General features: G+C 44.8%; 8 protein-coding genes and 1 long non-coding RNA gene across 12 annotated transcripts; 5 read left to right on the top strand and 4 right to left on the bottom strand.

Moving 5' to 3' along the window:
- Positions 1-147: 147 nt before the first annotated feature.
- LOC6549636 (small glutamine-rich tetratricopeptide repeat-containing protein beta) lies at positions 148-1607 on the top strand. Its single transcript, XM_001974406.3, has one exon. The coding sequence runs from the start codon at positions 298-300 to the stop codon at positions 1300-1302; it is 1005 nt and encodes a 334-aa protein (XP_001974442.1). The 5' UTR covers positions 148-297; the 3' UTR covers positions 1303-1607.
- A 41-nt stretch (positions 1608-1648) lies between these two features.
- On the bottom strand, positions 1649-4643 carry LOC6549635 (apoptosis inhibitor 5 homolog). Of its 2 annotated transcripts, XM_015156597.2 has the most exons (8): positions 4398-4643; positions 4145-4306; positions 3507-4040; positions 3232-3432; positions 2970-3172; positions 2716-2902; positions 2389-2649; positions 1649-2327 (listed from the first exon to the last, which is right to left on the bottom strand). In XM_015156597.2, exons 1-7 carry the CDS (start codon positions 4464-4466, stop codon positions 2389-2391), a joined length of 1617 nt encoding a protein of 538 aa, XP_015012083.1. In that variant the 5' UTR covers positions 4467-4643; the 3' UTR covers positions 1649-2327. The 2 variants fall into 2 exon arrangements, with proteins under 2 accessions (XP_015012083.1, XP_001974441.1); XM_001974405.3 differs by having other exon boundaries at positions 1649-2649.
- Positions 4644-4964: 321 nt separating this feature from the next.
- On the bottom strand, positions 4965-7574 carry LOC6549634 (conserved oligomeric Golgi complex subunit 5). The gene is made up of 4 exons (XM_026980877.1): positions 7504-7574; positions 6816-7439; positions 5692-6762; positions 4965-5633 (listed from the first exon to the last, which is right to left on the bottom strand). Exons 2-4 carry the CDS (start codon positions 7419-7421, stop codon positions 5055-5057), a joined length of 2256 nt encoding a protein of 751 aa, XP_026836678.1. The 5' UTR covers positions 7422-7439; positions 7504-7574; the 3' UTR covers positions 4965-5054.
- A 154-nt stretch (positions 7575-7728) lies between these two features.
- On the top strand, positions 7729-8360 carry LOC6549633 (ragulator complex protein LAMTOR3 homolog). Its single transcript, XM_001974403.3, has 2 exons — positions 7729-7906; positions 7966-8360. Exons 1-2 carry the CDS (start codon positions 7863-7865, stop codon positions 8294-8296), a joined length of 375 nt encoding a protein of 124 aa, XP_001974439.1. The 5' UTR covers positions 7729-7862; the 3' UTR covers positions 8297-8360.
- Positions 8361-8717: 357 nt separating this feature from the next.
- On the bottom strand, positions 8718-10823 carry LOC6549632 (glucosidase 2 subunit beta). The gene is made up of 2 exons (XM_001974402.2): positions 9678-10823; positions 8718-9607 (listed from the first exon to the last, which is right to left on the bottom strand). The coding sequence occupies exons 1-2, from the start codon at positions 10678-10680 to the stop codon at positions 8964-8966; spliced, it is 1647 nt and encodes a 548-aa protein (XP_001974438.1). The 5' UTR covers positions 10681-10823; the 3' UTR covers positions 8718-8963.
- Positions 10824-10988: 165 nt separating this feature from the next.
- Positions 10989-12112, top strand: LOC6549631 (mitochondrial inner membrane protease ATP23 homolog). The gene is made up of 2 exons (XM_001974401.3): positions 10989-11739; positions 11802-12112. Exons 1-2 carry the CDS (start codon positions 11092-11094, stop codon positions 12000-12002), a joined length of 849 nt encoding a protein of 282 aa, XP_001974437.1. The 5' UTR covers positions 10989-11091; the 3' UTR covers positions 12003-12112.
- Positions 12113-12445: 333 nt separating this feature from the next.
- On the top strand, positions 12446-12849 carry LOC113564265. The gene is made up of 2 exons (XM_026980243.1): positions 12446-12696; positions 12757-12849. Exons 1-2 carry the CDS (start codon positions 12630-12632, stop codon positions 12795-12797), a joined length of 108 nt encoding a protein of 35 aa, XP_026836044.1. The 5' UTR covers positions 12446-12629; the 3' UTR covers positions 12798-12849.
- A 138-nt stretch (positions 12850-12987) lies between these two features.
- Positions 12988-13345, top strand: LOC113564344. Its single transcript, XR_003407933.1, has 2 exons — positions 12988-13112; positions 13178-13345. It is a non-coding gene; the product is annotated as an uncharacterized LOC113564344 (long non-coding RNA).
- LOC6549251 (villin-like protein quail) lies at positions 13271-24286 on the bottom strand. Of its 3 annotated transcripts, XM_026981077.1 has the most exons (8): positions 23986-24286; positions 23805-23853; positions 16154-16363; positions 15894-16096; positions 14921-15833; positions 13857-14855; positions 13599-13796; positions 13271-13537 (listed from the first exon to the last, which is right to left on the bottom strand). In XM_026981077.1, the coding sequence occupies exons 2-8, from the start codon at positions 23829-23831 to the stop codon at positions 13424-13426; spliced, it is 2664 nt and encodes an 887-aa protein (XP_026836878.1). In that variant the 5' UTR covers positions 23832-23853; positions 23986-24286; the 3' UTR covers positions 13271-13423. The 3 variants fall into 3 exon arrangements, with proteins under 3 accessions (XP_026836878.1, XP_001974436.1, XP_015012082.1); XM_001974400.3 differs by having other exon boundaries at positions 23805-24286; XM_015156596.2 differs by lacking the exons at positions 23805-23853; positions 23986-24286 and adding an exon at positions 18297-18801.
- Between the last annotated feature and the right edge of the window lie 164 nt (positions 24287-24450).

Here is a 24450-nt window from a genome sequence, read left to right on the forward strand (position 1 = left end):
GGAAATGATTTCTGGTACAGCTTGCAAGAACAATTTGAAGTAACAAATTTATTTGTTATGCGACCTTATACATAATTCAGCCGAAGCATGGCTTGCAAACTGGTAGGACCTTTTCCGAAACTTACCTATAACACTATCAGAATGATAGACGATACTCGATACACGTCTCACAGCTATCGGGCTCTCTGGCACTTCGATATTTGAATTCATACTCACATTTCGCCTAATCACATTTACTTTTTCAACTTGTCGGTCGTTCGAAATCGAGCAAGCACAAATATAACGAACAGAGCCAACATGCCGGACGCAGTGCAGCAGAGTTTTGTGCGTAGCTTCATCGACTACCTGAAGAAGCAGGTGGACGTGATGTCTCCGGACCAGAGCGAAAGCATCGAGGTGGCGATCCAGTGCCTGCAGGCGGCGTTTGACTTGGGCGATGATGTGGAGGCGGTGCCGGTTGCGGATGGCCAGGAGCAGGCCACCTCACAGAGCACCACTGCGAGTGCACCCGACAGCGATGCGGTGGCCAGCGGCAGTGCTGGCATCGTCCCCAAAAACAACATCGATATGTTCGAACTCTTCCAGTCGCTGTATACCGAGCGCAATCCGGAATCCCTGGCCCTGGCCGACTCCATCAAGAACGAGGGCAACCGGCTGATGAAGGAGAGCAAGTACAATGAGGCACTGTTGCAGTACAACCGGGCCATTGCCTTCGATCCCAAGAATCCGATCTTCTACTGCAACCGGGCTGCAGCCCACATCCGGCTGGGTGATAACGAACGCGCCGTGACCGATTGCAAGTCCGCCCTGGTCTACAACAACAACTACAGCAAGGCGTACTGCCGCCTGGGCGTGGCCTACTCCAACATGGGCAAGTTCGCGGAGGCGGAGCAGGCCTACAGCAAGGCCATCGAGCTGGAACCGGACAATGAGGTCTACAAGAGCAACCTGGAGGAGGCCCGCAACGCCAGGAATCAGTCGCCCTCGTTGTCGCGAATAAGAGACGACCTGGGCTCCATACTGTCCCATCCAATAACAAGGAATTTGTTAAGCAACGCCGAGATCGACGTGCAGGAGCTGCAGTCATTGATCCAGAATCCGATAGTTATGAGTACCATTGGCCAGCATTTCGCCAACACGGGCAACTTGCCGGCCCTGCCCAATGACATGCAGGCGATGGTCCATAACATCGCCAGCCTACTGGCGGCCAGCCAGCAAGGAGCCGGTGCTCCCAATCCGAATGCCGATGACAATTCTGGCAATGATCAGCAGCCGGGCAATCAACCTCCACCGAGCACCTAGGGGGCTGGACAGGGGGGCTCCCAGCCAGGATCGGCGACACACAGATAAGTTTTTAAGCTGAAACTATAAATGTATTTTTAATGTTTGAAAGGCTTTTATTAACGCATATATACATATATATTTTTATTAATGGTAATAAAAAAATGCATAGAATACGCCGAGAGGCCCTGACGGTGCAAATTGTCGCTGTTGTAATCGAATTTTCAATGGATACCAAAAGAAAATGCGTTGCTCCATATTCCTCGAGTGAGGCTTGATGCCTATAGTTTTAATTCATTCTTTCTAGTTCGCTCCACGTGGCGTTTTCCCAGTGGCTAAGTAAATAAAACAAGCCTCCGAAAGTGCATGTATTTTAATGTTGCTTTTATTGAATTCAAGAAATGTATGCTTTCTATGTGGTTTCTTGCTGAGTTGCATCTCTAAGTGGTACAATTGTTAATTTGATTACATGTTAAATAAAAACTAATGGTTCAAAACAATTGTCGATTTTCCGACCAATTTGTCGTTTGAAAATCATTTTCTTCAAATCGGTCAACTCGTTTTTCCGCCGACTTGAAACTATTTTATATATTGATATTGCGGAGTTGATAACTGGTTATCGTTATAATCTTATATTTATGCGTTTGACAGAATTGAGAGTAGAAACTGGAGCGTGATATAAATTCAAAACATTGCCAGCGCCTTTTCTTGAAAAGTATGAAAAAAAGGCGTGGCGTGATTCGGAAAATTTCACACTTATTTTAGCAAAAACATTTTTCACGAAAATAATAAAAGCAATGCGTGAGTGTGTGAGAAAAATGGATGTAAAAATATTGCATTTACTTTCCGTGAGAATAAGTTGCGCTGAAATGAAACAAAAGGGAGACAGTTAATTGAAAATTGCATGCAATACTCACCATTTTCCGGGCCAAAAATATATTTTTTTGTTTCCTTTAAAATGCTCAATTGCTTGGTTGCAGCATCGTTTCTGCGTTTGTTTATTCTGCACGAATCCAATATCTGGTAGTGTTTTGTATGTCTACGGACTAGGGACAAACCATTCAAGTGAAGAGTTCTTTGCTGCTTTTCTTCCTCTCTAATGTTTACTTAGTACTTGTTGAATCTCCTGTTTCTGTAGCCGCCACCTCCACCTCCGCCGCTGCCGCCGCCGCCACCGCGTTGTCTCGTGCGATTGTTGTTTCCGTAGTTTTGGTTCACCTTGTTTGAGTATTTTCCAGATGGCGGCGAGTAGAACTTCTGATCATTGGATGCCCGCGCTTTCTTCTCTGGCTCCTGGTCCTTTTCCTTGCCGTTCGCAGCTCCTTTTTCCCCAAAAGTGATGGGTGCATGGCGCTTGCCAAGCTTGCTCTGAGCGCAAAAATATAATTCAAGTTTTTAAATATTTTAGGTGGAAAAAGTAGCTAATGTCCTTACATTTTTTGGCACAATCCAAGAAAGCACAATATCATGCTTGAATATGGGCGGCGAATGAAATAGATCCCGGATCAATACGTTGATGTTTGATGTTGTCTTTAGTGCCGTTTGCTTCAGTTGGTTCTCCTCCGTTTTGAGCTCCTCTCCAGTCTTGCCCTTGAGCGCCTCCTCCAGCTTCTTAATATAACTGCAAGCGGGCAAGTATTATAGGTATAATAAATTATAAATACAGAATTGCAGTTGTAGAAGCCTACCCCTGTGTTCCCCTCGCTAGATATTGCAATCTAGCTCGGAAGTCTTTTAGCTTCTCCGCATCCTCGACGAAACTTAAACTATTTGGATGATTCTTTCCCAGTGTGTGTAATGCGTACAGCAGGCACTCGGCGTGCGAGAACTGAAACGACGGCGGGGTATCTCCCAGATCCTCGTCGCTCAGCTTTGGCAAAGGCATGTATTCCTGCAACATATTTACATGTTATTCTCTCGTTTTTGCTTTACCAAGTACCAAATACTCACCAGTAATACATGGTAGACTGCATTTATGCGTTCGCTGGCATTGTCGAGCTTGTCTGTGTTGGTTATCATCTCGGCGAATACCTTTAGTAATCTAAGTTGGATTTGATCTTGCGACACTGCAGTTGCGATCATGTTCCAGGTCTTGATGGGCAGCAGTTTATCGCAAACGTGAGCCACAAAGGCCGTGGACTTGATGGTTTTCTATAAAATGGCAAGAGATTCGATTTAAAAGCTCACAAGAGTTGCAAATTCATTTGCAGTTATTGAAAAATTACCGAAAAGTAAGGCGCCGCAGCAGTGGCACACTGAATAAAACGCTCCACCACCTCATCGTCTACGGCAATAATGTCTGTGTCTGTGTTATTGAGCTCCGCCTGCTCCGTGGCCAGCTTGACGAGCTCAGCGTGTCCTGTGATGGTGCTTCCTAGTTTGGTGGCTCCCAGAATGGTCATGCATAGATGGAACTCATCCGCGGTGACATCCTGCAGAGCCTTTTTGATCTCCTCCACGATAAAGTCCTCGATTTCCTTGGTAATGACTGTGGGGCCCATGGTCAGCAGCTTGGTGGCTATGAACTTGAGGCAGCGTTCCCTTGTCGTTTCATCTCCGGTGGCGATTTGTTGAAACAATCCGGTGACGGAGCTTTTGGTGTCCAGCTTTATGATGGCCAGCAGAGAGTTGTTGACCTGCTGCAGTTCCGTGGGATCGTCCAGGATTAACAGCTGGGCCAGAGTATCTCCCACTCGGATGGTGGCATCTGCGTTTCCCTGACACAGTTTCGGCAGATCTTTGATGGCCTGGCGGCGGATCTAAGCGGATGCAACATGGTTAGTATGCGGAGTAATCTTATGTTGTTAAACTGAGCCAGTGCATGATCTAGGTAGCTTTATAGGCTTACTAGCGTTCCACCCACCTGTGTGTCGTCATCCTCGCACAAGTCAAACTGCGCGTCGATGGCTGTGTCGGCCAGATCCGGAAAGTGTTTGAAGAAGTTTCCAATGAACTGCGACGCCAGGCGCTTCTCCTTCGACGTGCCCTTCACGGCCTTAAGTATCTCCGTATATTCATCCACATGCTGCAAGATGGTGAAATAAAGCATAAATATGTGTGTACATACATATATCATATACCGTTCTTTTGCGGCACGTTTTCCAATGGCGGCTTACCTCGGATATTTTATCGCCCGCCTCGGACAGAATCTCGTAACATTTGTACAGTCGCTCTATGTTGTCCATCCTCTTGGCCGATAATCACTATATTTGCGTAGTTTTCAAGCGTATGTTGTTTACTTTACACCGTATTGGCTTCAGCTAAACTGAGTGACAGCGTTTTTCCCTTAGATTTTCACGTTGCAAACAAAATGGTGAGCGGGAGAGAGTGACCAGAGCTCCGGAGAGCAAAAATCCAGAACAATAATATATCGATATCCCATAGGAAAAATGATTTCACCGTTATTTTGCGATAGTCGATAGATATAACCTTGAAAAAATTTTATATCTACCGATATTCTGAAAGAATTATTTTCTAAAGAGGAAATTCGAAATGCTTTATTTAAATCACAAATAAGTAATAATTATTTTTTGGAATAATTTTTAAATGCTGCAGTACAAATCATTAATGTTGAATTAGCGAAAAACTACCTACTAATAATAGTAATTATTTAAATAAATGACAATAACCAACAGGCCAAATTTATAGTACTTTGCTTCATTTAGTGCACGGAACAGGCTCAATTCCAATTGTTGTGAATGGTGTCATACGTTTATTATAACCACATTCGAACTCTTACGTACTTAGTTATAGATACAAAATACATTAGGCATTTACGGAATTGCCTTCAAGGCCTGTTCAAAATACGCCACCATCATGGGGTAAACTTCGTCGTACTGCTGAATATTCTTCCGCCTGGCATTGTCCCGATACCGCTGCAGTGCTCCCGAGATCAGCTCCAGCTTCTCCCGTTCAGCCGTGTGTCCATCGAGCCATTCGATCAGACGCTCGTTGGACCAGTTGGCCGTGGTATGTGGCGACTGCAGATCCGCGCCAGCGTGTCCGAAGAGCAGCAGCAGCACTATATAACTGGGTACTAGAGAGTCCTCCCCGATTGTCTGCTTCACCAGCTCCTCGGCCGTCTGAACGATCAGCAAGGACATGGCTCTCAGCAGGCGCGAGGGCTTCCCCAGCTCGGCGAGATTAGGGCAAAGGGGTTTCAAAGCCTGCTCCATGTGCTGGCAGTCTTGCTTCAAACGCTGCCTTCCGGAGGAGCTCAAAGGCCGCAGAATGCACACGTTATGCAGGAAGAGCTCTATGCAACGTTTGGCCAGCTCGTGACCACACTTTTTAGTCATCTGCTTGTCATCAAAGAGGGCTATGTGATGCGACCAGGATCGGTTGACAAACTCCTAATAGTTTGATTGAGACATATTACTAGCACCTGATCAAATTCAAGATCTCACCCACCTGCAGTTCCTTCATGTACATCGACGGACCTGTGGTAGACATCCTCTCCGAGTTCAATCCGGGCTCCCTGTGCATACTCAATACAATGATGCTAATGGTCGTAATAATCGACTCCATTATCTGCTGTAGAATGGTGCCGATCAGCAAATCAGCCTGTTCCAAGGATCGCGATATAATCTCCCTGGCTGTACCCGGTGTCTTTTCAAATTGCACTTGAAGATCACTAAGCATGCGACGCACTGAATCCTTATAGTAGAACAGAACATTCGCCAGCTGAGTGTTTTGCTGCTGCTGCAGGTTGGGCAGATCCACGACCTGCTTAGAATCCGCTCCCAGCTTGATTTGAGCCTCTAGTTTTGTGCACAATTCTTTGCCGCAGGCTGCAAAAACATTTGCTATGGCATTCGTGAGACGGGAATCGATCAAAGCAGCACTAAGCTCAGTTGAAGCAACACGAATGAAATTGTCCACAGTTTCGTTGCCGGGTAAATCGACTCCCGCTAGACAGGCCTTAAAGTTGGCAGCACACTTGCTAACGTAGCCCACTTCCAGGGGAGCGAATAGCTCGTTGTCAAACTGAAACTCGCCATGCAGACGCTGCTCCAAGCCACGAGCGGAGGTAAGGAGCTTCGAGAGTCCCTCCTGAAGGGTCTGGGTAACATGCTGGGGGCATTCGTCAAAGGATTTACGCAGCAGCTGCTGCACCTGCTGCCAAAAACGCTGCGGAATGCACTGATCCGATGATTCAGATGTATAACCAAACTGGTTGATCTGCTCGAGGGCCGTTTTAAGCAGCTTGATTTGCGTGCAAGTCTCAAAAAGTTCATCATAGAGCAGCCAGTGCAGAGATTTCCAGAACTTGGCCCGGAAGTTTTGAGTGGTCGTCAACTGGGGAGTTTTTCCCGGTCCCCTCGAGGGACCTGGTTTGCTCACGTTATGCGTAGGCGATTTGTTCAGCACAGATATATCGTTGCCAGCAAAGCACTCTTTAAGAGATTGCTCCATGTCGGCAATAAAGGTAGCCAATAGGTTCTCCAGGGATTTTTCCAGCGTATTGAAATTCATAAAGATCTGAGGAATAGGGACTGTAAAGTAGGTGTTAGAAAAATGTTTGTTATATCCACCTTCAGAGCATTAACGACTTGATTTTCATTGCGCTCCTGGAGCCCCGTGACCAACTGCATCTGCGTGAGGTTTCTTATCTTCTGAGCAGAGCTAATTACATAAGCTCGCTCCTGCTGGATAAAATCAATGTCCTTCAGCTCCTTGTCTTCGATAAGTTGGCCCAACTCAAAGTGGATTTCGGCCAGGCGTAGGACATCCTTGGTCCCTTTTAGTTTGGCCGTGAGGTTCAGTAATGTGCCAGCCGAGCGGAGCAGGTGACTGACATCGTGCAGACGCCCCAGCACTTGCGTTTGGTTCTCCACCTGCTGGTACTGCGTGTCCACCTGGTTCTTCAGCCGGTGTCCAGTTTCCCTCACCCGCTGCACATCCTCGGCGAGCGCGTTTAAAGCCGCATCGAAGCGTCCTGCGTGGGTGGCCTGCTGCAGTAGAGCTCCGTGCTTGTCCCGCACCTGCTGGTGCAGCTCCTCCTTGGTGTTCTGCAGTTGTTTGGACAGCTCCTGAATCTGCTGGCCAATTGTCAGGTGAGACATGGATGCGGTGTAGTCGTCATCATCTGAAGCCGCTGCGTTCGGGGACTTTGTTGCTTCCGGGTCTTCAGCCACCATGGTACAGGAAGGTTTAATCTACGGTAATTCGAATTAAAAGCTTGTACTACACTTTTGTTTCCATTAGTTGCAGCGATTTTACATATTACAAACAAACTGTTTTTCCACGCAACCAAATGCGGCCTGCAATCGATAAATTTCCAAGTGTGCGTACTAAACATTTTAAAGGGGTTTCAGCTAAACAAATAAAATGTATTGTTCGAAAGTCTAATAAGCTTATACTTAAATCGAAAATTTAATCACTAACCACGTATTTTAATTTCATTTAGTTTAAATTATTTGATTATTTTGTTTGACCCCCGACTACGCCCCTGAATCTTGAACTTATCGATAATTTGGGTCAGCTGTTGCTCAGTTTGTTTTGTGTAAATAATTGGATGCGGAGAAAAACTTATTATTATTGCCATAAGTTTTCTAGTCTTGCACTATAGCACAAATCCCATGTCGGACGACATCAAGAAGTATTTAGACGGCCTGCTGCAAAAGTAAATATCCCACTAGAAAGACTTTCCCGGTGCAATTTTCTTATCATTTTCCCCCAAAGGGTCAGTGGGCTGTACGTTATTCAGATTACGGATCGCGACGGAGTGCCCCTCCTGCGGGTCAGCCAGGAGAAGAACGTGGACTTCGCCCTGATGCCCTCGTTCATACCCACATTCACCACCGCCTGCGACCAGGCCAGCAAACTGGGATTGGGCAGGAACAAGACCATCATCTCCATGTACTCCAAATACCAGGTGGTCCAGATGAACAAGCTGCCGCTCATTCTGACCTTTGTGGGCGCGGAGAACTGCAACACGGGACACATTCTCGCTCTGGAGCACCAGGTCGATGGCTATTTGGAGGACATTAAACAGGCTGTCACCGAGGCCTGAAATTAGTTTACACTGTAATATGCATACTTTTAATATTTACTAAATGTTTATACTTTATTGAGAACAGAATTAGTTTTTGGGAATCTCAGGAGCTAGTCTAAAACACCATTGTACAATTCCGGGAATTTACATCTTTCACATTATGCGAAGGGTGTTTTCAAAAATGAACAAAATTCCGAGTCCCCCGTTTCGGCGACATTTTTTTGTTGCCTAAATGTGTACACCTAACTAAATTTCTTCATATAGTGTTTCCCTTATAATATACTTTTTACTACACCTTGAAAATCGTCTGTGCTGAAGTATCACGAAAGTACAGGGTAACCTAGAATACTTATATGTTTGAGCTCAAGGAAACCGACTTTGAACGAATCGTGCATCCCAATACTCAATTGCGCAGCGTTTATTGATGTGCTTCGCTATATCTCTTTTAAAAATACTAGGTGTTTACACTTTATTCAGAATGAAACTTGATGTACTTTTTGCTTAAATGCATATGTATACTGAGTTAATTTGCTACAATTCTTGATGGTTTTCCTGCTGCAGTTTGGGAATGATCTCGACAAAATTGATATTCTCCTTTAAAACTAAAATACAATCCCCAAAACTCTAGTCTACGCATGCCAAGCATACACATTATCCTTCGGCTCCTCCTCGATTGTTGAAGTTTTCAGAGTTCGTCGTGAAGATTCTCCGCCTCAGACTGGAAAGCTTCGCTGTCGCAGGCCGCGGGAGTTTCGAACTCAAAGTAGTATTCACAGCGGTTGGGTTCGCTGACGGCAGTGATCTTGGGTTCCAAAGCACAACTGATGTTGATGACGGCCGAACGGTTGGGGCCATTCCAGCAGGCAGCTCCATTGGTGTACTTTTGCTGGGAATACTGCTTGGGCTCTCCACTCCATTTATCCCAGCGACCCAGCGTAGTTTCAGGCCCACCACTCCTCGACTTTTGGGAAGCCCGATCGAAGGGACACAGAGTGTACACATACTCCCGATCCTCAAAGTTGTAGCACTGGCCGTCGTGTACAGCCCACTCCTCGGTCAGGCCGTAGCCCTTGTTGTTCTGCTCGTCAATCTCGTTAACCTCTTGCTGGATCTCGCGCAGGCTGCGGTCCACTTCCTCAAGAGCATTCCGTGCCTCATTGGCCTGCTGGACCAAACGCTGCGTCTCCGGATCGTAGTTAGGTGGCGTGACCTCTTCCACATCCGGAGAGGCTTCGCCTACGCCCACATCTGGTTCCTCATCGTCGTACTGATCCTCCTCACCCTCTTCATCGGCTTCAATATCTTCATCACCAGCGAGCTCAGCTTGTTCTGGAATAGTTCAACAAAAGAATATTCTTATCTCTGCTTTAGAAGCTAAATTAAATGCACTTATCATTACCTTCGCTTAGCTTTGGTGGAGTGGGCTTGATCTCTTCGGTGGTGACCTCTGCCTGCTGGGCAACTTCCTCTGGCTGCGGCGGTTGGAACAGACCCTCAGCCAGCATTTGCAGAGGCTTAATCCGTGGCCAGGCCAGCGTTACAAAAGCGTCCAGATCCACCCGTTCGCGCTCGTCCAGGAAGTACTTGGCTTCCTCCACAGTTACCACGCCGTTGCGATCTCTGTCCAAATTCATGTCGACCATCAGTTCGGTGACCTCAACGAAGCCATCCTTGTTGGTGTCATAGCGCACGAAGGTGAGAGAGGCCTCTTGGCGCATCTGCTGCGGCTCCCGCTCCGCCTGAGCAGTATCAGCATCCACCTCCCGCTGTTGTTCCTTAAAGATTTCAATGGCTTCTGCCTCCAGAGCCTCAGCGGTTTGCTTGAGTTGCTCCTTTTCGGCGCGCAGGAGTTCCTGTTCCTTGCGTCTTTGGTCCAGCTCAAGGCGGCGCGCCTCCCGCTCGGCCTTCATCTGCTTGCCGCGGGAAATCATCTCCAGACGCCGCACAGCTCCACGCCTATACAGCTCTGCTGCGTTCCGCCTTTGGACAGCAGCCGCTGCCCCGAGTTCCAAGCAGGTATTGGGGCAACCGACCACCTGTGACTCGTCGCTGCCATCGCAGCAGTCACAGATGCCGTCCTGCACTTGGGAACTGGGTATATCCACCGGCTGGTGGCCCTTGTTCAGACAATGGAACCGGCCCTGCGGACAGGCCGAAGTGCCCGGCTCATCGCTTCCATCCGCACAATCGCAGTAGTCGTCGTTGATGTGGGTGAAGGGTATGCTCCGGCTGCCATCCAGGCAGGTCCAACTGTTTTCGCCCGCCCGTGGTTGGTACAGTGGAGCCTTGGCCAGTGAGACTCCCAGCGGACGTGGAACCTCGATGGCAGAGCCGCCGTCCAGGGCCATCAGTGCCACCACGAGCGGCACTAGCACCATTTGGCTGAGTTGCAAGCTTTGCATTTTGGCTGTGCTTAGTACTACTCCTAATTAATCTCCTATTTGAGCTGCCTCCCGAGTGCTGTAAACCTTACGTGGAATTTGCTTTGGTTTTTTACGAGTCGTAAAATGCCGGTGCAGCACTATCGATGGCAATGGAGACAACTATCGATAGCAGCAGCCAGTGGCGGGCTTTGAAATGGCTGAAGGGGTTTCGTTTGCATGACCAGCACGGGGGAATTGGTTAATGTATTTTAATTTGATTAAATTTCGTTAAGGTATTACGTATTATGGTATGATGCAAACTTACTTTCGATGGGTTGAAAACATCCAGTACTGCTGACCCACTGTCCCTTCAGCAATGTGGCAACGCTGCCAAATCAGCTGCCGGTTTGTTATTTAATCAAGGTGGAGGACTAAATAGCCCATGAAATAATGGAGTTCCTGACTAAAGTGTGGGCCAAAGAGGCAACTACGCCGGAAGCATTAGAAGCCGTCACCGGCGCAGCTCAGAAAAACCCACAACCAAAGGCGGAAACAGCGTCTGCCAGCAAGGAATCCACCGAAGAAACCACAACTGCTCAGAAGGATTGGGGCTACGACCTTTATCCGGAGCGGAGGGGCGAGACCTTCAAGCCCAAATGGACACGGGTCTTGTTCGGATTGGAGGGGCAGGAGAACATTGATCGCTTCAAGTGCGAGGAGAATGTCTACTGGTGTGTTAAAAATGGCCCGCTGGTGAAACTGATGATGGGAGCCCTGAAAAGCTCCGGTTGTCCCATCGATCTGCGCCGACACATCTCCTGCGAGGTGTGCGACCCCACGGTCACCGGCGGCTACGATCCCAAGCTCAACCAGATCGTGGTCTGCCAGAATATGGCCAAGAATAAGAGCATGGTCCATGGAGTGCTCACCCACGAGATGATTCACATGTTCGACTACTGCAATAACGATATGGACTTCCGGAACGTGGACCACCTGGCTTGCACAGAGATCAGGGCGGCCAACCTGGCGCATTGCTCCTTTTTGAGCGCAATGTTCCAAGGGGATGCCTCGCCCTTTAATGTGAAGGAGGCGCATCAGGTGGGTTCTATACGTTGCCCCTCTTCGAGCCAAAATATATAACTTTATTATTACTTTTTCAGAACTGCGTCAAGTCCAAAGCCCTGGCGTCAGTGCTCGCTGTGCGCAATGTATCCAAAGAAGATGCCGTCGCTGCTGTGGAACGAGTTTTCCCCAAATGCTATTCAGACTTGGAGCCCATAGGGCGGAGAATCCGCCGCAATTCGACGGACCAACAGAAGGCTTTCATGGAGGCACCCATGTATGGCTATGATGTGTATTAAATTGTTTTATATGGCTTCTTTTTTAAGTACCTACACAATGTTTAATAAAACTATGTTTAACGCTCTGGACATTTTGAATGTCACGCTGCCAGACAGTTTTATATTTAAACGTAATCGCTTGGTTATTTATTAAATTATGTACGATTAACCATGAAATGTACCAAGTTCATAAGATAACTTCGATTAGTACAATACCCAGCAGCAAAATCGTATATAAAACAGGCTGTTAAGACTGATGTTTTTAGTGCAAGTTCTAAGAGCAGAAGAAGCAAGGGCATGGAGGATTGTGAAATTATTGGAATGATATTCGAAATCATTGGGGATATGCTGTTTGGCAGTAAGTTGGAGGATTTGGGAGAAGAGGAGCTGGATAAGTAGTATATAAATAGGAATTTTTAGTCAATTTATCAATACGTAAATGGAACTCATCTAAAAACTCGTTTTTACAGGTGATACCTCATCAGATTATGACGATGATGAGTCAAGCACCTAGATTATTATAATCCGCAAACCTAATAGAAGTAATCAAGTGAATTATTCCATAATATATACAAAATAAATTAACCTTCAAATTAAAGCTATAAATACAAAACAAAATTGTGAAACTACCAAAGTACAACCAACAATATGGACTTCTGTGAACTGCCGGAAATATTTTTGGGCTTCCTCAACGACCTCTTCTTCTCAGACATAAGTAATGCATTTGTAATATTACCAAATAGGGCTGTAATCATATTATTTCTTGTTTATAAAGCCGATGAGGAGTACTTTGGCGATTATTACGACTACTATTGAAATAGACCAGCGATCGTGAGCAAATAAAGTTGATATGAGCATTTATCTGTAAAAGCTTTTCAATAGACATACACGTATTATACTCGTATATTTTATGTATTTTTGACCCAAATCATGCAATCGTTTCTGAATCGTATTAAGTCCGAATTGGTTGAGCGTTTTTGTCATGGCTCATTAAAGGGGTATGGGTCAAAACAGCTCTCGGGCGGCAATGCCATTGTACTTGGTTACAAATCGTTGACAACACCGGATCGAAAATGTTTTGGGATCTACTCGGTGGAATTTTTGAGTTTCTTTTCGGGCTCTTGTTTCCTAGTAAGTATACTTTGGTCACCCAATATTAATTTCAATGGCCATATATAACTATCTTTGTTTGCCAGGTTCCGGTAGTGGGGACGAGCCAGACTCCGAGGAGGTGGAAACCACTTAATGGCCTGGCCTACACATAGGTTAATTAATATCTTTCAATGAGATGATTTTCATGTTTTTGCTTTATTACATCTACGTAAAATTTGTATGTTAAACATAAATTGCTTCAACAGCTACTATTTCTTCATAGTATTCATTATAAGTGAGGAGTATGTACAGTGCGCACTCGTTACACGCAATTCAACAAGTTAATGAGCCTAAAAAAGTTTGAATTGCTTTTTCAGCTCCATTTTCTTCCATTTGGGCAGCTCGTCAAATTCATAAAAAGACATTTTAAACACTGACACGAAATCATCGTGTGTGAGATGAACCTGCGGGTGGAAAGCAGACGTTAAAAAGCCGATATGGAAATTGATGTTTAGTTGAACCCACCTCCCTCTTTAGCGGATTAATTTCCGGTGGCAGCATATCCATCTCCTGGATGAGCACGGTTAATGGATACTTTTTGTGACCATCAAAGTCCTTCTGTCTGTTGTTAAGAATCTGAGCCGATCCATCGCTGGCGATGCTACAGGTGCTGGGCACTTCATTTCCCAGATCCCTCCGCATTTTCTCGTAGGAGAGAAAGTTCTAAATTATACAAAATAATTAGGTTAACATATGAAATCTTAAAAACCTTTTTTTATTTACCTTGCCGTAATCGTTCTGCCAGGACTCAAAGAATCCCTTAAAAACATTTGGCTCCTGAAACTGCCTGACCACGGCTAACGCTGTCGCTGATCTGCGTCCGAATGGCGCATTCTGCACATAGCTTTGGGCAATGGCTGTGTAGCGTTCCTGGTTTGGAGCTTGCGATCCCAGCCAGACGTAGGTGAGGCTGCCAGTGTCCAGAATATAGGTGCAATCTGAACTGAGATCCTGCTGATCGAATCCGAGAATCTCCTCGTATCTCAGCGAACTCTGTTGCCACCAGACCAGAAATAGTTGTACAGGAGGTCTCGGTTTGCTCGGAACACTAGTGTTTAGGTAACAATTATTGCTGAGAGTGGGTGAAATGTTTCCACCGTTGGAGCTGCCATTGCACATGCTTCCTGCGCCACTGCTGCTACTAGTGCTGCTGGAACATGAGTTCCCATTTCCGTTGATCACTAGAGTTTGGTTGAAGTACATAGCGACCGACTGCCAGAACTCCTTGCTTTCTTTGCCTTCGAGGACCAGAGAGTTTTCCCCCAGTAGAGCTCCCACCGATTTGGCCATCTCGCGGGCGTCTCCCGTGCTACTTTGCCCGCACCACACCCACACATGGTTCGTTTTGATCACATAGCAATCTTTGGAGCTGATCGATGACAGATGTGTCTCCTCCACAGCCTTAGCATTGTAGCTAGCATCACCGTAAACTTTCAGCAGAAACGTATCCAGCAAGACGTTAGAGCTCCCATTGTAAGGCATCTCGCTCCGCTGACCGCGCATGATAATAAGTTTTCCCTCGAAGATCTGAAGGAAGTGCGGTGGCTCATCGAACTCATAGAGCTGCACAAACATTCCAGGCTCATTGAGAGCATCAAAACTGGCCTTGGCAAACTTGTCCGCCCGGGAAATCGATTCCGCAGAAGCTTCCGAGCCATTCCACTGGTAAATGATTGTTTTTATGCCAACGGAGGCCAGATCCGCGGGAACAACAGTAGCGCACTAAAGATTATTGCAAGAAAAGTGAATTTTAAAATTGTCAAAACAACAACTGAGCTTATTCTTACCTGGACGCTGTACTTGACCACGAAACTGGCATTGGTGGTGAACACAACCGTTTTTGAGATGGGTACCTCTTGCACCTGATCTCCCATAACACGGTAGATTATTCTTTCACCCCTGCCATCGTCAACGAGCTGTGTATCTGCAGCCATTTTAGGGCGTTCACATAGGGAATGGGCATCTAGTTTGCCAAACTTTGTGGATACTGGCTTGTGTCCCCTGGTGTTCTCCTGCCAAACATTTAGCCAGTTGGCAAAGAGGCGCTTAAACTCCACCGGTTCGTGACCCTCCAAAACTCGCACCACCAACGTATTATCCGGATATTTCTTCTTTTTAACAAAAGCCCTTCCATTTCCCATGGCAGAGAGGGCATCCGCTTGGGGTGCCTGCGCTCCCACCCACAGCCAAATGCTCTGGCCGTAATTGTCCAGTAAATAGACTCCATGGGCATCGCTTAGATCATCTTTGGCTGGCATGCCCACATCCAATTGATCCAGATGCAGCCTGCCCCGTTGATTGCACTTATAGATGCGGAATTTATTGCTGTTGTAGTCGGCGTATTCGCTGACCAAGTGACTGGCCTGGCAGACCATCCGTTTCTTGAGCGGAAGCAGGGAGTTCCACAGCTCCTTATTCTCCTGGGACATGGCCTGTTCATATCCATCATCGACTATTGTGATTGGCGATCCACTGCAGTGCTTTTGGGCCCAGTCGAGCGCACTTCGCCGCTCGATTCCCGAACTGGAGCGGCCTATCCACACGTAGGTAAGGGTATCCGTCTGAAGGACCATTATGTAATCAGAGTTAAAGTGCGACCAATCGATGGTGGCCACCTCAATGGACCGCAGCCATTTGCGGGCGTTCAATTGAAAAAGGCGTGGCCTCTTGGGCGCGTTTATTAGAGCAGCCGATCGAACACTGAAAGGGAATCAGTTTTATTTTTATTTTTCCCATCGGCCAGAAAAGCAGAAGACTCACTCGTAACCCTTCTTGAAATAAGAAAGAAATCTCGCACTCTCCAGATTCTGGGTCTCGCGGTAAATAGAGGATGTGTTTCCCAGATAAGAGTCCAGCTCCTGAATTTTATGGACCACGTTGGATCGATTCTGCTCGCTTACATTCTTTCCCAACCAGTAGTGGATATATCGCTCAAGAATCACATTCGGCTTCTGTTCGCGTGTCTATAAACATGAATATTCGTTGAAAAGTTGGTTAAACAAGCCACGTAAACTACTTACGATGGTTTCGTGGTTGGCATAATGCCCCGACAAACTCGCTGCATAGATAATGTATGCGCAGCCATCGTAGAAGGTTCCGTAATGTGATCTTGGGACTGCCTCCAGGCGATCTTCGTCTATTTTCCAAAGTGCAAAGGTAATCGCATGTTTGGCCACCTTCCGAAATGTGGCATCCACCTTTAAATCCGGAATGGTGTTGGGGCGGACCTCCTTGAATAAGTAAATATTTCACATTTTTAGATTACAGATTCTTCAATTGAACGATTTTTAAATCATTAATGGTGTTACGTGCTCTGCTTAATAGTGGAATTTAAAATCACATTTCTGTCGCATGTTAAAACTCTTGAGGATTGCAACCAATCGTACAAGTCAGGTTTATTAAAGGAAATTTTAGATTCATGTGCAATTACCATTCGATGCTCCCGTTTTCTCTGCCAGGTGACAATGTCACAAGCAGGTTGTTCGAACAGCACTTGCCACGACATTAAACACCTTTCAAACGACCGCCAATTGTTGCTGTCATGAGACACTTTTCACAACCCCAAGGATGAACGCAAAAATTGAGCAAAAATTGAGCAAAAAATTGCTAAAAATTAGCGAATGAAAAGCAGAAACCCGAATCCGAGCCCGAACCCGAACCCGAACCCGAACCCGTCTGCAGAAGTGCTCTGTGAAAAAGTGAACAGGGACGGGCGTGAACCACATCTAACCACATCACGTTGGTGGTGCAGCCAGTTTTTGTTGGCCGCCGTCGAACATTAGGTTTTTATTTATTTATGGAACGCAGCAAAGTGGAAAGTGGTTGGCAGCCATTGGGTGCATACAATAGACGCAGATGCACTGCATCTTCATCTTCATCTTCCTCTCGATCTCGATCTTGATCTCGGCTAGCGGTTTGGGGTCATTAGGCTGCCTTTGGCTAATTAATGTTTTGTCTGGAGTCTGGAGTTTGAAGCCACGATTCATTTGGACGCCACATAGCTACATGATTACATAGTGGCGTGCTCAGTGACCAAACACAAGTTCATGCTTCGCCGGGCAACGCTTGCTACTCCCACAAAATGACATTTCATAGAAATCACAATAGTAATGACTGCCTTTTTCTGGGCCTGCTCATAAAAAAGCAATGCATAAAATGCGCTGCACACCACATAACATAACATAAAGGCATTTTAATTGTCGCCTGCGAATGGTGAAATAACTCGGATTACTTTAACTGGGCGCTGGGGGTTAACCAGGTTTTCCAGCTCTCTGGCTCCATGATTGATTGATCTTCGCTGCTGACAGCTAAACTACATTTCTCATGCTCTCGCACAAAAAATATAAAAAAGTGCCACTAGTAAATTTTCTCTGCGACCGCTTAGCAAATTATAACATTTTTTCCACACTTTGTTTTTAGAGTAGACTTTCACAGCCGCCAATTAGCAACAATAATCTAAGCGAAAGCTGATCGCCGAAATGTTCTAAACAGAATGCCGAATACCGAATAATTTCAGATTTCAGACATCTATCTTAAGTAAAGATTGGTGCGCAGCTCCAGCGACAGCTATTGTGTTAAATTTTTACTTTCCTTGCGGTGCAGCTATTAACTTGATGGATGATGCTCAAAAGTTTAATTGTCGGCCATCGATTGCTTTAAACACTCGAAGAATTTGAAGCACCTTGCATTCACAATACAAGAAAGTTTGAAAATGTGTAAGTAATTGAGGTTTGCATTTGGAGTTTTAAGTAACTGATTTGAAGGACTGATTACAAGGAAATTATAAGGACAGATTTACAGCGAACTTTCTTATATCGTTTGGATAGAAAATAGAAAATAAATTGACGCCAATGATGTTGAAAAACTTGTCCAATTGATTATATCAAATAAAAGACTGTCAATTTCCTCGTGAAAATCTTTATTAATTTCACCCCTAATTATTGTGTCAACAAATCTTTTACAAGACCTGGGCAAACACCATCGTCAAACAGAAAATTGATTTGTAATTGATAAGCAAATAATGGCCAGCTCGTAATTATCAGCTGAAACTTGCTAAATAAACTTGTACAAGCTGAGGATCGGGCCAAGATACAGGTAAATATAGGAGAGCTGATGGGAGAGATTCGAGACGCGAAATATGCATAATGAAAAGCCAGTAGTTACCGTTTCCTTTGGTGACAGCGATAGCTCCATGTGCGCGAATGTATCTGTATCTGAAAGATACTGCACAGCTGCCTTGAACTAGTTTTGTTTCTCTCAAAACTGATGGCAATTCCAATGGAAGCCGGCAGAAGCGCGGCTCAAAGTGAAATCCTTGCGAGTTTTCCTTTTCCCAGCGCTTTTTAAATGCGAATGTCGCCGCACACTCACTTCAAACACACACGCAGCAGCTTAAAAGCGAACCGATGGATCAAAAACTGAGATACAATTTTGAATGGGTGTTGATATCCCAAAAACGTAACCGAAATAAAGGCGAAACTGAAAGTTAAGCCAAATGCTAGCCTGGATTCAATCCGATTCGATTCGATACGGTTCGTATTCGTTTTCCAGACACTCGCGGTTCGCGTTCTTTTTCCCCTCGAGGTTTTCCCGAGCCACTTGCGAAGCGTCTTTGCCAGCAGAAAGCCAACTGCAGACTGGTCGCCACGAAATGCCGCGCTCCAAGTTTATGGCCAGGCCAGCTTCGGAGTATCGCAGTATCGCAGTATCGGGCCAATAGCTCCGAGCCAAAAGAGCAAGTGGGAAGCTCCAGCGACTGTGTGACTCAGAAATGAATGAAAATTATCAGTTAGATTGTCGGTTTTCCTCTCCAACCTTTCAGTTTCCAACCGAACTGGCTGAGAAAAGCAGAAAGCGCAGCGCACTTTGTTGCGGTTTCTTGGCCGTTTCTTTAACTTGGCCCGGGTCTTGCTCTTGCTCTTTCTCTTGCTTTTGCTTTTGCTCTTGGTCTTGGGCCAACGAAACCTGGCTCTGGGCTAAAGACTATTCCAATTCTTACGGGGTGTTTGCTAATTCCTTCTATTAGCTTTCTGCGGGTTAACATTTGCTTGGATGAGGGACTTTTGCTGGTTCCATCAGCTAACGGCAGTAGTTTGGTAACAATAAATGCCTTATACTTTCAGCTCAGAATGGAGCTTAATTTCCAGATTGTTTTCTTTTTTATAAAATAATTCATATACAGGTTTAATCTGTAGCATTAAAGCATTAAAGTTCCAAATGGAAACTTAGACCTAGCAACATTCGCTGCCCCTCAAAAGAGTATCAATGCTGCCACCCAGTGGACTCCACTTCGTCATTTTGTGTCCAGAAACGACTTGTTCCCCGCTGACTCCACACTTTCCGCTGCACTGACATTCTCCGCAGGCAATCAAGCACAAACAGAGGAGCTCGGCGATAGGGGAAGTACTTACTTATGTCCATATCGGTGTTGTATGTTATACTCCATCGATTTGCATCTCTCGGGTTTCCTACGGCTTTTGTCAACCGAGCTGACGCGCTCGACTGGCTTGAGTCCTCACTTTTATGATTTATGTTTGGAGACGGGCAGACGTCCATTTGACGGCCATCATTAACACGGCTGGAGGGGATCGGATTTTGGGGATCGAGGATGGTGGTGCCAACTGCGCCGGAGAAAAGTGCTTAAATTATTTCGGGGGAACAATTTGGCAGCGATTTGTTTGGTAATTCAGAGCCGAGTTTCGACTCAATTAAGTCAAAAATGTCTTGTGTATGACTCGGTAATGAGTCGAAATGGTTTTCCAGTGTGTTCCAAAGCGTGAAAGACACTAATGGGTCTGGCCCAGAGAACCGTGTATCTTTGTATCTCTGTATCTGCGTATCCACGTATCCGCATCTTGGCAAGACAATGCAATGCCTTTCAAAAAACAAAACACAACTCTCTTTGCTGGCCATGTTTCATGTTTCCATGATGTTTTCCCCCAACTCTGGCCAACTCAAAACTCTGACAAGTTCAATCAACCGTTGAGGTTGAGGCGTGAACTGGGGAAATGCGAAAAACATAACTAAAAAATGAAAGCAATTGTATATGAAAATGTAAATTGTAAATGCAAAGCATTTTTTCCAACTGAAAATGTGCGACTTTTAGCATGATGAAAAATGCAATTTACGATTTATGATAATTACACACGTCAACCCGCAAGAAGACAAACGACCAGGCCAATTGACTTTTCCTTTTAAGCCGAAAAAAGGCAGCAAACCATTTGATTGTTTGCCTCTCTTTGTTGCCAAACACATTAAGACCATTTTGTGGCCACACGCGACATTTACGTAAAGTCTGGCAAAGCGTCTGAAAAGCGACTGAAAAGCAACTGAAAAGCGACACAATAATGCAACATCGACTTGTGGCATTTTCATTTTCCGCAACTGCCAACGGGAAACGACCAGTCGGCAATGTACCGCTTTTGAATCTTATTTTTCTCTTATTGTTTTCCTCCGTTTTCCCTAGCGGTGATTGTGCCAATGGATCTTTGCTCTTTTCCAGCCTTTTCATTAGCCAATTCTGAAGATGGCCAAGGAATGGCAGGCATGCCACTGTCAGTGGCTTCTCGATCTTCGGTCTAAAAGCGGACCACATTAATTGCCAGCTGCTCCAGATCCAGGTCCACATGCAGGTCCAGATTCAGGTCCAGACCAAGCTCCAGACCAAGCTCCCAGACGACTCCTCTCAATGGGAATCTTCTGGCAGTTTAAGCCATGATCGATGCATTGGAAAGTAAAGGTGGGATAGAAGTAGTATAGCATATATCTCTCGACGAAGAACCACTTTTACGAGATACTTTAAATATGCCTACCTATTTTACGAATTTAGCATAAGTTACATATATAAAGTTGGCTAATAGCTGAACAATTTACAGTTGTAGCTATAAGAGTTACTGCATCGTAAAGTTTAAACCAATAGTTTTATGCTTATGAGCGCGGCTAAGAAAAATAGTATGCCGGTTTACTTTTCCGTATTTCAATAGATAATTGTAGTTATCTAGACTAGACTTTGAATGTCTTTTTCTTTATGAAGTGATTATAAGACTTTATGGTTAAAGATTCCATACAAAGCTGCAAATTGAAATGTGATTTAAGAACAACATTGACAAAATGAAAATAAAAGCATATTAACTTAAATGGTCGAAAGACAAGTAAATAAGCAATGAAACACTTAATTAAAGTTAATCAATCTAAAGCATTTCTATCGAGCAAAAGAAGATCATTGCATCTACGCTCTTTTAATTGCGCTTTTTGCCAACTGTAGCGTTTTTTAAGCCAAACACGTCGGCAGATCGGATAGCAAAAACCGAATATCAATAACAATAACAGGTGTTTTGGCTGGCAGTGCTTTTGATTAGGCATTAATAAATGGTTAATTAGCTGCGATAGGCGGGCACAAAGCTGGAGACCACAAATCATAATGGTTTCGAACGGCGTTCGATCTTTGGATTGAAAATCGAATTGGATTTTCTACAGCCGCAGTCGATTTGCCGCACTTTTCACGAAGTAGCTACCGCAGATGTTGTTTTCCACTTCTTCTGTGGTTTTTACTCCCCCCTTTTTGTTTGCCACTCGAGGCAGCAATTTGGTATTGTCGGCTTCCCACGCCAAAAAAAAAGATTAAAAAAAAACCAAAAGCTAAAGTGTGGGTGAATTAAGCACGAAGAGTTCAAAAATAATTTCTTCATTGAAATCGTAGGAAGTGAAAAGTTGGACAACAATTGCGCTGGAAGCTGAGCGTTTGGGAGGCATAAGCAAGGTAACCCTGCCTAACGGTTACTTAACTGTTACTCCACATGCAATTAACCCGGAGTTAAAAACTGAATAATGCAAATATAACCAGATTCGGTTCGGGTTCAGCTGCGCAAATGCCGAGATAATCTATTAAAAAACAAAGAAAACACTCGGACTACACGCAGCTGTGCTGCAATAACTTTCTAACTAAGGGGTCATTCGTCTTAATTATCACACGAGTGGGAAAAGCGTTTGCTCGGAAATTCATTAGGCAGACCCTTAAAAGATAGCCGGGCTATAATCAAACGCTCCTCTGGACCAAGATCCAAACAAATCCAAATTAGTGGGGGAAAAGCCATAAAAACATAAAGAAAGCTGCGGATGGGCTGGGCCACGAGTTGCGTAGAAATTCTTCCCACCTTTATGGGTTGTTTGCCCTTTTATGTAGATGCTGGCTTAGATTCTTTGGCTTCGTGCTAGTGCGTAGTTCGTCGCAGTTCTCCCAAGATCGCGTTTCACATCTCGACATTTAATCACCGGAAGCTATCTTCAAGCATCGCCAGAAGCCCGCCTAATTAGGCATAATCTGTTTTGGGGTCAACATTTCTCGGGGTTTCCAGCTGGGCGCCACGGATGAATCCATTTTCGTTGTGCATTTCATTAGTTTTGGTCCGAGTTCGTTTACCATTTCCCGTATTACATTTTCTTTGTCTGGAGTTGGCCAGTTAGACACGTTGTTTGTGTGCTGCCTGTCTTCCAAAGATATGGTAAATTGGAGACCGCATCGTTTCAGATTGAATGGAAAGTGAAGATACTTTGTGTGCTCTGATTCATCTGTTTGCCCCAGCTCACTTTTATTCTTGGAACAGTAGCGATATGGCCATTAATTGATGAGAAGATGGAAGGTCGAGAGTACTGAGCTCTTATCAGAGACATTGCCTTGATACATTTGATAACACCTATGGCATGTTGATATAAGGAAATTAGGTGATCTAAATTATACTTTGTGGAAAAATCATACGAATAGGAAATATTAATTTATGCATAATACGATGTCAATGGGTGATCATGACTTAGGGATAACAGATTGTAAATATTCCCGTTACTCGTAGAGTAAAAGGGTATCCTAGATTCGTTGAAAAGTATGTAAAAGTATTAAAAGTATGTTCCCGACCATATAAAGTATATATAGTCTTGATCAGTCCTGACCGTCCGTCTGTCCATCTGTTCGTATAAGCCCCTCGATCTCAGGATCTACAAAAGCTAGAATGTTGAGATTAAGCACGAAGCTTCCAGAGACATATACGCAGCGCAAACTTGTTGTCCAAATGTTGCCACGCCCACACCCACACTTTTGAAAAATGTTCAAGAAATATAAATTTGCCAAATTATAAATTGCCCACTCAAACGCCCACAAACCGCCCAAAACTGTCACGCCCACACTTTTGAAAAATGTGGTATTTTTCACTTTTTTATATATTTTGTAAATTTCTATAGATTTCAAAAAATTTTTTCCACGCTCACACTTAAAACAATTTTTTTTTTATTTTATCATATTTTTCCCAATTTCTACAGATATTCCGGATATGTTGAAATTTGTCGTTTGCACTTCCACTAACTGAGAAACGGGTATTTGATAGTCGGGGAACTCGACTATAGAATTTTATCTTGTTTTGCATCTGCGCTCGGTAAAGTGGATGATTTTGCTTAACTCCCCTGGCTCACCCTTTGAGTTACCACTGTACTTCAAGATCAAAATATCCTTTATACATACATTGGTTAATTGGTTCGATTGGGTAACGAACATACATATCTTGTTATCGATTTCAGCATCAGTTGCAAATGCATCTCGACATCGCTGTTTTCTTGCCGCACAAACGCTTAATTAATTACTTTGCAACATAAATGTGTGGCAACACCTAATTAATGCGCACTCACCTGCTTGATGAAATTAAACGGCGGCATTTTGCGGTCCAATTTGCGGCTGCTGCAATGCAAATTAAAGTATTCGTTTATTTTCCTTTGGTGCAGGTGCAATTTTAGTTGCAAATCCAAAACTAAACAATCTAATTAACTTTTTCGCACTTCGCGGACTATTTGCTGTTTTTATGGCTGTCACCTTTTGGCGTTGTTCGCTTAGTTTGGCCGCCTTTTTTTGCAATTTGCTTTCGCGCGCTTCTTCGCGCAGTTTACCGTTAGCGGGGAAAAGAGAGCGACACACAAGTGATAACGCGTTTTTGGCACTGCTGCTTTTTGCGCACTTTCCAAACAAATTAACCCGAATTAACGTAAGCGGAAGTCAAAGAAAAGGATAAATTCGTGCGATCCGGTCGCTGATCGGTGGCTTTAACGTCAAACTTAACCCGTGAAAAGTCGGCTGGCGACTGAACGTGAAAACTTCAAATGAAGCGCTCCGATCGCAGTTACATACATACTTTGGTGTTACATACATACATATATGTACATACTTGCTATGTACAATGGATTGCCTCTCTGCCGACGTCGGTGAATGTGACCCTTTCGAGTTCCACTTTGACCATGGCCAACTTTTTGAGAGGGCATGCTCGACCACTGGGCGGCCTAA

This window comes from Drosophila erecta, unplaced genomic scaffold, assembly GCF_003286155.1.
Source record: "Drosophila erecta strain 14021-0224.00,06,07 unplaced genomic scaffold, DereRS2 tig00000092-arrow-pilon, whole genome shotgun sequence".
NCBI classification, from domain to species: Eukaryota; Metazoa; Arthropoda; class Insecta; order Diptera; family Drosophilidae; genus Drosophila; species Drosophila erecta.

Bases quoted from the DNA above. Each gene is read 5' to 3' on its own strand.
- LOC6549635 (XM_015156597.2), bottom strand. From the start codon at position 4,466: ATGGACAACATAGAGCGACTGTACAAATGTTACGAGATTCTGTCCGAG. The intron at 4,041-4,144 runs GTGGGTGGAACG...GCATCCGCTTAG, and splicing joins GCGAGGATGACGACACACAG to ATCCGCCGCCAGGCCATCAA. The intron at 2,903-2,969 runs GTAGGCTTCTAC...GCCCGCTTGCAG, and splicing joins CTAGCGAGGGGAACACAGGG to TTATATTAAGAAGCTGGAGG.
- LOC113564265 (XM_026980243.1), top strand. From the start codon at position 12,630: ATGGACTTCTGTGAACTGCCGGAAATATTTTTGGGCTTCCTCAACGAC. The intron at 12,697-12,756 runs GTAATGCATTTG...TTGTTTATAAAG, and splicing joins CCTCTTCTTCTCAGACATAA to CCGATGAGGAGTACTTTGGC.
- LOC6549633 (XM_001974403.3), top strand. From the start codon at position 7,863: ATGTCGGACGACATCAAGAAGTATTTAGACGGCCTGCTGCAAAA. The intron at 7,907-7,965 runs GTAAATATCCCA...TTTCCCCCAAAG, and splicing joins TTAGACGGCCTGCTGCAAAA to GGTCAGTGGGCTGTACGTTA.
- LOC6549634 (XM_026980877.1), bottom strand. From the start codon at position 7,421: ATGGTGGCTGAAGACCCGGAAGCAACAAAGTCCCCGAACGCAGCGGCT. The intron at 6,763-6,815 runs GTGGATATAACA...CCTATTCCTCAG, and splicing joins AAGTCGTTAATGCTCTGAAG to ATCTTTATGAATTTCAATAC. The intron at 5,634-5,691 runs GTGGGTGAGATC...TCAAACTATTAG, and splicing joins TGTACATGAAGGAACTGCAG to GAGTTTGTCAACCGATCCTG.
- LOC6549636 (XM_001974406.3), top strand. From the start codon at position 298: ATGCCGGACGCAGTGCAGCAGAGTTTTGTGCGTAGCTTCATCGACTAC.
- LOC6549631 (XM_001974401.3), top strand. From the start codon at position 11,092: ATGGAGTTCCTGACTAAAGTGTGGGCCAAAGAGGCAACTACGCCGGAA. The intron at 11,740-11,801 runs GTGGGTTCTATA...TTACTTTTTCAG, and splicing joins ATGTGAAGGAGGCGCATCAG to AACTGCGTCAAGTCCAAAGC.
- LOC6549632 (XM_001974402.2), bottom strand. From the start codon at position 10,680: ATGCAAAGCTTGCAACTCAGCCAAATGGTGCTAGTGCCGCTCGTGGTG. The intron at 9,608-9,677 runs GTAATGATAAGT...GAACTATTCCAG, and splicing joins TCCACCAAAGCTAAGCGAAG to AACAAGCTGAGCTCGCTGGT.
- LOC6549251 (XM_015156596.2), bottom strand. From the start codon at position 18,326: ATGGAGCTATCGCTGTCACCAAAGGAAACG. The intron at 13,797-13,856 runs GTAAATAAAAAA...TGTATAATTTAG, and splicing joins GGCAGAACGATTACGGCAAG to AACTTTCTCTCCTACGAGAA. The intron at 13,538-13,598 runs GTGGGTTCAACT...TTCCACCCGCAG, and splicing joins TTAATCCGCTAAAGAGGGAG to GTTCATCTCACACACGATGA.